A 14,589-nucleotide genomic window follows, 5' to 3' on the forward strand; every position below is an offset into this window, starting at 1 on the left:
TAATCATCCGATCAAAATTTATTTGGACAATATATCATTATAAGCTTTCTTAAACATGTTGTTTTCAATTCTTATTCACTTTTTATCCAAATATATGAGTTTTCTCATATTTCGACACCGCAGAAAATAATTAGCATTTTGTGGCATCATGGCGACTGAGGATCCCGGTATCGTGGAATATTATGGATCTGGTGGTGCCCATAGATGTGGTTACTGCGGTAACAACGGCAACTGTTCTCATGGTATATGGCATCCATTAAATGCGCATGCAGAAGTTATTGAAAGTGCCCAAATGTGTATAGAATATCTGCTAATTGCTGGTGTTACCATAAACAGATTATAAACAAACCAAAACATGTTCAACCTGACACTGCAATATCTATTGATTTTTGTTGTTTCTTATCACTATATACCCTGTTTATTGTTGTTTATCAATTTATAAACGAAAGTGTCTTTCATTAGTGTTAAGTATGCAATATGTGGAATGGATTTTTTATTTTATTTTTTGCTGCATTCAATTAAAAACAAAGGAGGAAGAAAATAAATTTGTCATAGATTTAGTAAAGGGGCTTATACTAGTAAGCTTAAACTAAGATTAAGTTAATTGCTTTCGCCATTGATTCATATACAATATCCTCAAACAAATGAATGACTCCTCAAAAGACACTTGACAGGTTGCCTTTTGACATACCGCATCATCTGATGAATGAATGAACTGATCATATATGATCATGACAATCAATTCAGTTCAGTTTATATCCTAATATTTACATTTACACTGCAGCCCCACTATATAACTTTACCAAGCTCACTTGGAAGTTATGAGTCCATAACTTCCAAATCTTTATTATGACGTCATTATTATAGTGACGTCATAATTGTCACGTCGGCGATAACGAAAGATGGCTGTTGAAAAGGCTGTTCCCTCTTTGACGATTGAATAATTTGTTCATTCATCGTCGGAGCAAAATTCCTGGATATACATAGGTGTCAACCATCCCGGATTACGCGGGAAGTGCCCGGAAAATCATTAAAATTTCCCCTAAATCCCGATTTGGTACATTTCCCGAATCGGGGTTAAATTTCTCCCGGATTTGAACAGTCTTCCCTCATAAAACCCCGGAAATCTCAGACACTTTGACCCTGAACTGATTATGTAAACAAAACACCCCTACTACCTGTGTAGCTTCCCTGGCCTGTGGCTCGGTGAGAGAGGGGAGTCGGTCACTGGTCACCATATGCGTGCCTGCCGACTGGTGTATACATTATAACCCATGTGGCTTCATTTGACATGGTCAGTTAATTTTGTGATTACAACTAGGATACATCACTTCAAGAACAAACACTGATACTATCTGTCAACAAGATTTACTCACATGAAAGCCAATAATACCTTTCTTAATCGTAGCTGTCAGTACCAGCGTTTGTACTGCCGCCATCTTTAATTGGTCAATACTAATATAAAGTTGTAAACTGCCACAAAAATCCGGATTTCAATTTGGGTCAGAAACAAATAAAAAGACTTTTTAAGAAGTTTGTTTTATGTCATAATAGAACTACTAGTAAAACAAAAATTAATAAATTACTGTGTAATTATTATTTGAGAAAGGAAGGGAGATAATTTGATAAATACATTTAGAAATATTTCGGAACAAAATAATAAAAAAAAATTCAGGAGATAAGTAGTTGCTTTGTATACTGGTTGCAAATTTCAAGTGACTACATCATTAATAATATAATTCACTAAATACAGTTTTTAAATGAATTAATCTTTTTTTTTTCTATTTTTTTTTTTTAATTATTATTATTCTTTAAAATTAACCATTGTTGTCAAATTTAAATATCAAAATGTATAGCCCAATGTAATTTACACCTGCGCAAGCCCATGAGGAACATCACCTAAAGTAACAAAAATGTCGCGATTTTTTTCGCGCACTTTCTCCCTCATTTCGGTTGTGGAATGAGGGAGATCTCCCTCATTGGAGGTTTCAGAGGTTGACATGTATGGATATAGTCTTTAAAAATCGTTGTCAAATGATGTCAAATTCAACATGAAGCGCTAGCACGCTTCATTAGATTTGCCTTTGTCCAGTTGGCATTCATCAGCCCGTAACTTCCAAATGAAAGCAGTTCAATGCTTAAATGTAGCACAACATATAGGAATTACATGATACATAGACATACACTATAATTCATTTGAACAAGATAGTGGAGAACACAACCAATACAATCATAATTCATGCCATCACACACATGTAGGTAACACACGCTCTAAAGCAAACAAAATAACAAAACTTGACAATTGCTAACTAATCCAATTCAGTTATATTATTGAGTAGAGATATTCTTTTGGACGAAGCATGAATTAGGTATTTACTGAAATTTCTTAAAAGTTTTCACATATGCAATTATTCAGTTAGTTTGAATACAGAGGGGTGCCAATGAAAAAAAATACGGCTTGATGTACAAAATTCTCAACTCTGAATAAACTGGACATGATATTATAAAATGGGTTTTATATTCAACTTTTCTTCTATTATATAATAGACACAGTCTTTGGGCTCTTGGGATACCTGGGTATCTACCAGATTAAACGCTTAAATCATGTGCTTTGTATCCTAAACTTAGTAAGGATATTTTTTAATTTAACAGTTAAAGACTTCATGAGATATAACTGCAATTCAAATTGATCTGCAATATGCTGATATAAAATAAGTACAAATATAAAATAAACAATAACAAACAACTGCTTTATAGAAATGGAATTACATATATACTGGTATGTGAAAATGTTACCAATGTCAGTAAAATGTTGGAAGCTTATATAATTATCTCACAAGAGCATATCATATTCAAACACATGAATGCCCCGGATATAAAATGATGGTGCAGTTTAAGCACAAAGGATAATGTGCTTTGTAGTAATTATACTGGCCGTATTCAGAGATTGGTATTGTACACCACTTTGCATATAAGTGTTTGGATTCACATTTTTATACTATGCAAATGTGTAGCGCGAACCAAACATGCCTATGCATGTATCATGAGGCTACAGGTATCATTTCACAGGTAATCATTGTGTTTGTAGATATCACAATCATTTTAAAAATTAACTTGATAATCTTAATATATACTTAAATAATGCAAATGTATTGGGCGAGCCTATGCATGGATCATGAGGTTACAAATACAAATGTAATTATAATAGTAAAGAGAATATGTTCATAGTAAAACCAAGAGCAGATGCTAGTGATGAAATAAAAAAAAGTTTGTGTCTCATCAATAGCTATAGTATAGATATTCACTAAAGTCTAAGAATGAAGTACAGTTATATGTTAAGTTCTTATAGGGAAGTATTAGTAATAGAGCAGTTATTATTTTTTTATATAGGTATTATTTTTGTACATGATATTGTATATTTCAATAAAATAAAGTGAAAATTATCAGTCACAGTTTCTTTTCACCATTTAACTATTTTGTTTGATGTCATTTGCTTTGTTAAGAGATACATACTGTATAGGTAGTTGTTACGGGCTAGAATTTTGCAGTTGTCTCAGTTAAATGTAATTAACAGGTGTTAAATTTCATGCAAAACTTTCTGCAGTGAACATGTGATTAATCTATACATTTTGGGTGTGAATATGAAATATATTTTTACAAATCAAGGTATAACTTATTTTCGAGATATATATTTTCATGCTATACTCAGTGACCCAAAACATAGCAAGGTTGAATCTCCTGCAAATATTACCAAATGTATTGTATATCAAGAAAAATTGAGTCCTCCAGTCATATCCAAAGCAATACATGTACACACTTTTACACTATTTTCTTTTCGTTTCAGGAATGTGGGCCCATTCTTTAACTGTCCAAGATTACCAAGACCTCATTGACAGGGGATGGAGAAGGTAATTTTTTTACTATAATGTAAAATTTCAAGTTAAGGTAAAACTGCTCTCATACTAACTCTAAGGAAAACTTTAACAAAATTGAGTGTAATTATAATATTCTTGAATACATGTTTGTAAAAAAAATATTTCCATCCTAATGATTGATCCTAACCTGAAAATAATGTGTACTAAGTATTTATGGTAAGTTGGAATTTGTTGAATTATATATAAGCACACTATAGTATACCTTGTATTCATATGAATTGGTATTTATAAAAATCACCTGTCTGACTTTGTGGATTGTTGGTGTTCCACTGTAGGAGTGGAAAGTACTGTTATAAACCTACTATGAACAAAACATGCTGCCCACACTACACCATCAAAATGGAGGCCCCCAACTTCAAGTTGAACAAATCCCACAAAAAGATACTAAAACAGATGAACAAGTACCTCATATATGGTACAGTGAAGGGGGAGGTTACCAAATCCACGGAGACTAAACCTAAACCAGAAGTGCGTGAAGCAACAAAGGCTACAGTTGACAGAACCGATGACAACATTACTGATACAACACCTAGTCAAGGACCAAAGGCACCTCCTAGACCAGGTGAAGTACATGTAGTAAAAGACTGATATTTCATTTTCTTAGAGCAACATACCTATTTCCTGAAATTTCCCCAAAATTTGTTGTCATATTCTAAGATTCAGGGGACTGCCACTTCCTATATATGTACTGTAGCTGTACACATTGGAAAAGATAATGGCAAAATTGTTTGTCTGAACATTTTATGTTCAAATTCACTGTGGACATTTAAGATTGGTTGTATTGAAACCTTTATTTGCATGGTGCTAGTTCTACAGTTTTAATTTCGATATATATATGTATTGAGACCTGATTAGAAATATTAACATCTTATTTAGTATCTTGTTGGTAGTGGGCAATGTACTCCTGTGAAAATTAACAAAATGTCACTAATGTCAAGATAATGTTGTAGATTTGCAATTTTTCCTCCAGATCTGTAGTAATTAATAATGCCACTGATGTATACTTAGGTTCAGGGGCTGACCCCAACAAACCACCCATGAGAAAGGCCAAGGATATTCGTCTAGAGAGGAAAAAGTCCCGAGATTTGATAAAACTACAAAGTATGACAGAGGAGGAGGCTAAGGCTGCACAGGAGCTGGCCCGAGGCCTTGACCGTGAGGCTAGTACGATGAGCTCGGTCAGCATATGTAGTACGGTAAGAAACATGTATTGTCACCAAATATAGATTTAAGATACTGTTGAACTAAAAATTGTAATTTTTTTAAAAGTATTTCAAATGTACCATAGTTTGAAACAATCACAGATCCTTTCACGCATTAAATGTTCTGTATACTTCTCTCTTATGCATATAAACATACTGACCAAGAACATATATCCTGTTCTTAAATGTGTTTGTTAGAGGGAATATGTTGTTGTTGCAGAAGAATGAAGCTAAGACACTGGCAGATTTCCTCAGCGAACCTGACAAAGCAGAAAAGTGTGCTCACAAACTAGAGGTAATTAAGAAATATGTTAATAGTCATATCCATGTCGGAAAATTCATAGATTTAGTGAAAAAAAGTGAGCCTTGACTTGGACATCATTGCTTCCATTTATAATTGATCTACATTTTCTCAATTATGATTGAAGATAACGGTATGTAGTGGTGGTTCATAGTACTACAAAGGACAATTACACATGTAAAAGTTATCAAAACCAAAACAATTTATACTTTTATATACTAAATCATATTATAGCAACATAATTGTTGAAGATAAGTAATGATTATTTTTAGATTTAGGCTAAGGCATTGTGGTCTATAATCTCATTATATGGCCTTTTGGTCTGTAAGGTGAGCCTACAAGGCCTTTTGGTCTGTAAGGTGAGCCTACAAAGCCTTTTGGTCTGTAAGCTGAGCCTACAAAGCTTTTTGGTCTGTAAGCTGAGCCTACAAGGCCTTTTGGTCTATGAGCTTAGCCTACAGGGCCTTTTTGGTCTTTAAGCTGAGTCTTCAAGGCCTTTTTGGTCTATGAGCTTAGCCTACAGAGCCTTTTGGTCTGTAAGCTGAGCCTACAAGGTCTTTTGGTCTGTAAGCTGAGCCTACAAGGCCTTTTGGTCTATGAGCTCAACCAAACGCCTTCTGACTTATAACCACTTGACTCTGTCCCTTTGGATGTCTACTGCTCAGATAGATCTGTTTTAATAATGAAATACTTCCTGTATCAATTTTTTTTAAGTTGATATGAAATTTTGGGATAATGAAGAGTATGTTTTTACTCCTAAGTTTTCAAATGTCGCCCATTTCAGATTAGACTTGTTAGATCCAATCCACGCAGTAAGGAATTTGAAGAGTCATTCAAAGAGTCACATCAGGTCTACCATAAATACCAGATGGGCATCCACAACGACCCCCCTCATAAACCTAGTGAGAGCCAGTACACACGCTTCCTGTGTGACTCTCCCCTCCAGGTAAAATAAATCCTCCCACCTGTATTTGTAGATACGACTTGTTAGAACTGCACCACAGAGCAAGGAGTTCAAAAGCAGTGAGGAGGAATCTGCAGAAGTTTTCAAAAAATATCAAATGAAGGTGCACAAAGATAAGCCAAATGAATGTGATAAGGACCAGTGGCTGGACTTCCTGGTGCACTCACCACTGAAGGTATTGGGTCACATATACCAAACAACGTGTCAGGTCACATATACCAAACAACGTGTCAGGTCACATATACCAAACAATGTGTCAGGTCACATATACCAAACAACGTGTCAGGTCACATATACCAAACAATGTGTCAGGTCACACCCACTAGTGAAGGTATCAGGTCACATATACCAAACAATGTGTCAGGTCACATATACCAAACAATATGTCAGGTCACATATACCACATAATGTGTCGGGTCACATATACCAAACAATATGTCAGGTCACACCCACTAGTGAAGATATCAGTCACATATACAAAACAATATGTCAGGTCACATATACCACACAATATGTCAGGTCACATATACCGCACAATGTATCAGGTGACACTCGTCACTGAAGGTATCAGGTCACATATACTACACAAAGTTTTGGGTTACAAATGCCACACAATGTGTGAGGTCACATATACCACACAATGTAGACTTGATTGGATTTTCAACATGATTGTCAGACCATTTTTTCAGAGGATCAGATCTACAGATGGGATTTCCTGAACATTTTAGAGACATGCTCAGTATGGTCCTTTTTGTGAATGCCTCGTGTGAATTGAATGTGATTTGAAATTAAAGAGTTGTGCAGGCAGGCCACCATTTTGGAATTTGATGCTTGACAGGATCTTCTTAAAACTTATTTGGATATTCAAAATGGCTGCCATCCATCATTATTTAAGATTTTGATTGGTGAAGTTTGTCACTACTAATGGTATTATCACCTTTAAAGATTCACAAAACACCAGAAGGAAAAATGGAGCAAATTACTATGGAAGGAAGAGAATAATAAATCAGTATTATATGTAAAACCAATAACAATCATCAATGTTACAAGATCCATATCTTGGAGTACATGGTACCACATTATTCATTTACTATAAACAAGATTGTCAAAATGTAGCATATGATTGAAAGAGAAAAAAAAGAGAGGAAACACCAAACTTATGTATAACAGAATATAGAACATAAGTGATTGGTTCAAACATCCCTCTGGAACATATATTGTTATAGTAACAGAGAGTTTTGACCTTAGGTTATAAGATAAATCTGGCTTTTTGTTTCCAGATGATAGTTTCCCTAAAATGAAAAGAGCAGATATGAAAAAAATAATATTTCTAATCAGTATCCTGAATCTACATTCAATAAAATGGCAATAAATTGATGTTTTGCATCAATTTTAAGTACATGCATTGAATAATCCATGTGTACTTATATAATTAGTTTGTATAACATACAAGCATACATATTGATTTATTTATTTTTTTCTGAAAGGAGATGACCAAGAAAGATGGAATACCAATGGGGTATGGATCCTTCCATCAACATTATATACTAGATGGTAAAATCATTGCCGTCGGTGTTGTTGACATCCTTCCCTACTGTGTGTCCTCAGTCTATCTCTACTACCACCCAGACTACGACTTCCTGTCTTTAGGAACATATACAGCACTCAGGTACTTAATATCATGTTATTCTTCCGGCCAAAATTTATAAAGTCGTCATTAATATGTTCAGAAACGGTTCAATAAGGCTGTTTCCTCCTTAATGCTTAGTTATAAAAGCATTTCTTTGAAGTTGATAAACTTCAGTCAGAATTTTTTTTTTAATATGAAAATCTTGTATGCCTTCAAAGCTTACAAAAATCATGTTGGATAGCAAACATGGTTATAATTGCTCAATGCAAAATATTTTCTGTATTTAAATGTGAATATCTTGTCTAAAAGTTACTTCATATATAAAATGTCCTTAGATCTATATTCTGATTTAATGAAGAGTGATATATGTATTTTAATACATACTTTTATATCATATAAAAGATTAACTGGATTGTGAAAGATGTATGGACTGTCTTTACAGAGAAGAAGGGGAACCGAGTTTGATTAATTTTTATTCTGAACCCCCAGGGGCCTGAGGGGCGGGGCCCGATAGGGGAAATAGGAGTTAATCCTTTAAATTGCTACTAGTCATAAAGTTATGAATGAATTTGAACCAAATTTGGTCAGAAACATCCTTTGGAGAAGGGGAACCGAGTTTGATTAATTTTTATTCTTAACCCCCAGGGGCCTGAGGGGCGGGGCCCGATAGGGGAAATAGGTGTTAATCCTTTAAATCGCTACTAGTCGTAAAGTTATAAATGAATTTGAACCAAAAGTCAGGAACATCCACGGGGGAAGAGTCTGTATTAATATTGACTCTGACCCCTCAGGGGCTTGAGGGGCGGGGCCAATTAGGGGAAATAGAGATTAGTCTTTAAATTGCTACAAGTCATACAGTTTTATATGGATTTTAACCAGATTTGGTCAGGAACATCCTTGGGAGAAGGGGAACTGAGTTTTTGAATAAATTTTTACTCTAAACACCCAGGGGCCTGAGGGGCAGGGCCAAATAGGGGAAATACGGGTTAATCCTTTAAATAGCTACTAGTCATAAAGTTATAAATGAATTTTAACCAAATTTGGTCAGGAAAGTTCTTGGGAGGAGGGGAACAGAGCTTGTATAAATTTTTATTCTGAACCCCCAGGGGCCTGAGGGGTGGGGCCAAATAGGGGAAATAGAGATTAGTCTTAAAATTGCTACTAGTCATAAAGTTTTAAAAGGATTTTAACCAGATTTGGTCAGGAACATCCTTGGGAGAAGGGAAACCAAGTTTGTATAAATTTTTACTCTAAACCCCCAGGGGCCTGAGGGGCGGGCAAATTAGGGGAAATAGGAGTTAATCTTTTAAATCGTTATTTATCATAGAGTTATGAATGGATTTGAACCAAATTTGTCCTGGAATATCCTTGGGGGAAGAGGGAAAGAGTTTGTATAAATATTGACTCTGACCCCAAGGGGCCAAAAGGGCAGGGCCCAATAGGGGAAATAGAGGAAATTCCTTTAAATCACTACTAGTCATAAAGTCATGAATCTATTTGAACCCAATTTAGTCAGAAACATCCTTGGTGAAAGGGGAACAGATATTGCATAAATGGTTACTGTGACCCTCCATCCCATAACTATGTATAGCATCGCTGGACGTTAGGGGATAAACACAATTCTTATGTAAAAATAGGCCCAAGGGTCTTTCTCCACCCTAAGGGACTTAGTTTCTTTAAACACAATTATGTCGTAAAAATAATCCGTAGGGTCTTTCAGTCCCTTAGAGAGTATAATGTATTAACAAATTGAACATGAACATTATTTTGACATTTGGTCAAATCCAACCAGGTGAGCGATACAGGCCCCATGAGCCTCTTGTTTCTGAGGATCTACAGATGGTTGCCATCCATCATTATTTAAGATTTTGATTGTTGAAGTTTGTCACTACTAATGGTATTATCACCTTTAAAGATTCACAAAACACCAGAAGTAAAAATGGAGCAAATTACCATGGAAGGAAGAGAGTAATAAACCAGTATTATATGTAAAACCAATAACAATCATCAATGTTACAAGATCCATATCTTAGAGTATATTGTACCACATTATTCATTTACTATAAACATGATAAATGTAGCAGGTGATTGAAAGAGAAAAAAAGAGTGGAAAGAAGAGAGGAAACACCAAACTTATGTATAACAGAATATAGAACATAAGTGATTGGTTCAAACATCCCTCTTGAACATATATTGTTATAGTAACAGAGAGTTTTGACCTTAGGTTATAAGATAAATCTGGCTTTTTGTTTCCAGATGATAGTTTTCCTAAAATGAAGAGAGCCGATATGAAAATAATAATGTGTTCATTCTATTTCTAATCAGTATCCTGAATCTACATTCAATAAAATGGCGATAAATTGATGTTTTGCTTCAATTTTAAGTACATGCATTGAATAATCCATGTGTACTTATATAATTAGTTCGTATAACATACAAGCATACATATTCATTTTTTATATAATTAGTTTGTATAACATACAAGCATACATATTCATTTTTTATATAATTAGTTTGTATAACATACAAGCATACATATTCATTTTTTATATAATTAGTTTGTATAACATACAAGCATACATATTGATTTTTTTTTTTTTTCTGAAAGGAGATGACCAAGAAAGATGGAATACCAATGGGGTATGGATCCTTCCATCAACATTATATACTAGATGGTAAAATCATTGCCGTCGGTGTTGTTGACATCCTTCCCTACTGTGTGTCCTCAGTCTATCTTTACTACCACCCAGACTACGACTTCCTGTCTTTAGGAACATATACAGCACTCAGGTACTTAATATCATATTATTCTACCGGCCAAAATTTATAAAGTCGTCATTAATATGTTCAGAAACGGTTAAATAAGGCTGTTTCCTCCTTAATGCTTAGTTATAAAAGCATTTCTTTGAAGTAGATAAACTTCAGTCAGAATTTTTTTTTTAAATATGAAAATCTTGTATGCCTTCAAAGCTTACAAAAATCATGTTGGATAGCAAACATGGTTATAATTGCTCAATGCAAAATATTTTCTGTATTTAAATGTGAATATCTTGTCTAAACGTTACTTCATATATAAAATGTCCTTAGATCTATGTTCTGATTTAATGAAGAGTGATATATGTACTTTAATACATACTTTTATATCATATAAAAGATTGACTGGATTGTGAAAGATGTATGGACTGTCTTTACAGAGAAATCGCCTTTGTTCAAGAGCTCAACAAGAAAGCCCCAGATCTTATATATTACTACATGGGTTACTACATACATTCCTGCCCGAAAATGAAATATAAGGTAAAAATCTATTTTTAAGCACCGCTGGGTAATAAGCCCACCTAAATGTTTTGTATACGCCCTTCAAATTTGATGAGGACATTACGATACGGCGTTGTCTGTCCAGTGTAAACTTTTGTTTGTCTAGCAATGTCCTCCAACTTTTTCCAAAGATCTCGTACATTTTCATGACTGATATCTTGGAACTTCAAATGGATTATAATCATGATATGAAATTGTGTTTCCCTGAAAAGAAATCTGATTCAGCTCTTTTTGCTAAAGCTTTTGCCCTTTGTTTATTTGTTTGTTTGTTTTTTGCGTGTTTTTTTTTTTTGGCCTGAGATCTCCTTCATTTTTTTACCGATATCTTTGAAACTTGGTAGACTTTGCAATCATGCCAGCTATAGCCACTCTTAAGGGGATGCCACACTGATTCTCTTAAGTTCCATTGTTATAAGCCTTCCTTAAATGACCTTTTTTGTTACCTTATAGGAGGTTAAACAATAAAAACCAAACCATTGTTATGAAGAATCCTCACCTTTCATTGTTTTTACAGAATGATCAAAATATTTTCACAAGGACCATGTTTGTCTATCTATAGGGTCAGTACTTCCCATCATTCCTGCTGTGTCCCGAGACCTACACCTGGCTACCTATAGCAGAGTGTACACCTAAACTAGATGTCAACAAATACTCAAGGTTTGCTGCAGAGGACGTGGGTACGTACAAATATAGGGACATATATCTATATACTGTACACAAAGCTGTATAAGTTTACACATGTTTGGCTAAAGTTGAGCATTTCTTCTAGAATGTTAACAGCATCTGTAAAAAAAATTGTTCCTGTCAATCAAATAAATCTACAGATATTAAGATACTGTAAAGCAACTTGTCTACAAATTAACAACATCCTATAGATTATTGTATTGTACTGCTGTGTTACTTTCAGTATTTTCCTTTTTCTCTCTCTGTTTCTCTCGGTCTGCTTGGAATTGTTTGACCACATTTCAGCATGTCTAATCCCATACATTGTAGACCTATATTCCCATAGTCATGACATATGAAATGTAAAATATCAAATTCTTGACTGCACACAAGAGAATACAAATTTTATTTATTCTATAACTTTAACTAAAAAAAAGATAAAATTGTATCCAGCTAGCTATAGTGAGATAAACTTATCTTTCTCAAATGTTGAACTGAATATCTATGAAGGAAGTTATTTACATTCAAGGTAATAATACTACGTTATTTTGAATCAAGATGGAGTTGACTCAGTAGTTAATTGTACATTATTTATACTTTACAGAGGATGATGGTGGGAAACTGGAGATTGACAATGTGCTTGTACTTTTCTGTCGGCAAGTTATGACTTATGAAATCTACAAAGTTTTAAATGCAAAAGCACGGGATGTTAAAGAAGTGATGGAGTACGCTCTTTTTGTGGGACGGAAATGTGCACAGAGAATGTTGTTGTTTAGGAAATCATAGAAAGTGACCTACTTTTAATACTTAGGATATTTATAATGGATAGATTGTTGATTCTATTAGACACACAAAGTCCGTCCAGCAGCAACCTAATATTTGACTCTTGATCTTTAAACCTTTTATTTTTCTTTGATGGCGAACTGTTACCAAAGTCTGAGTTGTCAGTTGTTCTATTAAAGTTACAGGGGTCAAATATGACATCTGACTAACATTTGATCTGTTGAGGATAAGGAAAGTAAATTAGTTAAATCAATGGATAAGTAAAAAGTATCCATATATATGATTAGTGGCTGATATGTAACTTATCTAATATTTATTTGAAGTCTGATATGTATATTTAGCTTAGCGATATCTTCTGATATGTATTGTTTAAATGCTCGTAACTGCACGGGAAGAGATATAGCTTCCCACATACTAAACAGGGTGATTCCAAGGTTGCTAGGGATGGCATTGATATAGCGAATGCCAGCTGTCTTTACGCCCCTGTGTGAGATCAATTTTTCTCTTAACCTGAACAGGAATATCCACAGTTTTACCGGGGTGAGATTTTCTTATCACACCCTAGGGAAAAGACAAGCTACAAATGCTCTTTTCACGTTCTCAACAATTGCATTTCGTCACGACAACAATACCATGACATCACGACAACAGTACAATGACGTCATGTCAAAAATTCAATCACGTCACATCAACATTTCCTTGCATTGATGTAATGTCAATATTAGATACATTTGGTTTGGTTTGTTTTGTTTAACCTATTAACAGCCAGGGTCATTTAAGGACGTGCCAGGTTTTGGAGGTGGAGGAAAGTCGGAGTACTTGGAGAAAAACCACCGGCCTACGGTCAGTACCTGGCAACTGCCCCACGTAGGTTTCGAACTCGCAACCCAGAGGTGGAGGGCTAGTGATAAAGTGTCAGGACACCTTAACCACTCGGCCACCGCGGCCCCCTATTTTTTATAGATACATAAGAGGGTAAACAGGGTAAGAGAAAAATAATCTTTCGTTCCCATGGAATTCAGACCGGGGAATCTCAACCCTCGCGGTAAGATAATTAAGCTGCCAAGCACACGGCAAGCCTCGTGTTTGACAACTTGAGAATCTTCCCCATGGGTTGAGATTCCACTGTCTCACCTCCAAGGGGGTAAAATATTCCATTAATCTTTTCCCTAGCAACCGCGGGATAACGCTGTGAAGTATGTGAGAAAAATCGATCTCACACATGGTAGGGAAAGACAGCTAACATGTGCTATGATGCCACTCAAAATAGCATCACATGAAAACTGTGCCATTGAGTAAAATCAAACTCTGCATGCATGCACATGTTCCCTTTCTATGGGAAGGAACCCTTTTTTGATTTTTCAATAAGTTTCTTTTGGTATACATCAAACAAAATAGATCAATGTTCAAATGTGTGTTGCAAGGGGATGCTAGACTTTGTGTTGTCCTTGTAATTGGGACATGATTTATTATCAACATGGATCCATACTACAATTCAATTTCCCTCTTGTCTTTCCTGTTGTTTATACAGTTGTACTGCTGTGGTGTGATGAAACATTGGCTACACCTGCCTTTGCATCTTATCTAGAAATTTGTGTAGAATCAAGTGTTCTGTCTCTCTTGCTCAGGTGTTACATGATGGACACACACTTACCTGGTATGGTTTATGTAAACAAAGACAAGCCCTAGCCTAGCTCCTTTTTTTTTCTTTTTTTTTTTTAATATGTTTTATTTGTTTTTTTCAATATATTTGTGATCTAAAATGTCAATATATCAACAGCACTCGTAAAAAATAT

General features: G+C 34.8%; 1 protein-coding gene across 2 annotated transcripts; it reads left to right on the forward strand.

The window, feature by feature from the left end:
* The first annotated feature begins 141 nt into the window (after positions 1–141).
* LOC117327992 (arginyl-tRNA--protein transferase 1-like) lies at positions 142–13,416 on the forward strand. Of its 2 annotated transcripts, none has more exons than XM_033885279.1 (10): positions 142–242; positions 3,845–3,908; positions 4,211–4,497; positions 4,944–5,131; positions 5,358–5,432; positions 6,223–6,384; positions 7,890–8,071; positions 11,227–11,326; positions 11,907–12,024; positions 12,615–13,416. In XM_033885279.1, the coding sequence occupies exons 1-10, from the start codon at positions 149–151 to the stop codon at positions 12,794–12,796; spliced, it is 1,452 nt and encodes a 483-aa protein (XP_033741170.1). In that variant the 5' UTR covers positions 142–148; the 3' UTR covers positions 12,797–13,416. The 2 variants fall into 2 exon arrangements, with proteins under 2 accessions (XP_033741170.1, XP_033741171.1); XM_033885280.1 differs by lacking the exon at positions 6,223–6,384 and adding an exon at positions 6,416–6,577.
* The last annotated feature ends 1,173 nt before the right edge of the window (positions 13,417–14,589 follow it).

This window comes from Pecten maximus, chromosome 5, assembly GCF_902652985.1.
Source record: "Pecten maximus chromosome 5, xPecMax1.1, whole genome shotgun sequence".
Classification (NCBI taxonomy): Eukaryota; Metazoa; Mollusca; class Bivalvia; order Pectinida; family Pectinidae; genus Pecten; species Pecten maximus.

Excerpts from the sequence above, each read along its gene's own strand:
- LOC117327992 (XM_033885279.1), top strand. The coding sequence starts at position 149 with ATGGCGACTGAGGATCCCGGTATCGTGGAATATTATGGATCTGGTGGT. Across the intron at positions 243-3,844 it reads CAACGGCAACTGTTCTCATG|GAATGTGGGCCCATTCTTTA; the intron begins GTATATGGCATC and ends TTTTCGTTTCAG. Across the intron at positions 8,072-11,226 it reads GGAACATATACAGCACTCAG|AGAAATCGCCTTTGTTCAAG; the intron begins GTACTTAATATC and ends CTGTCTTTACAG.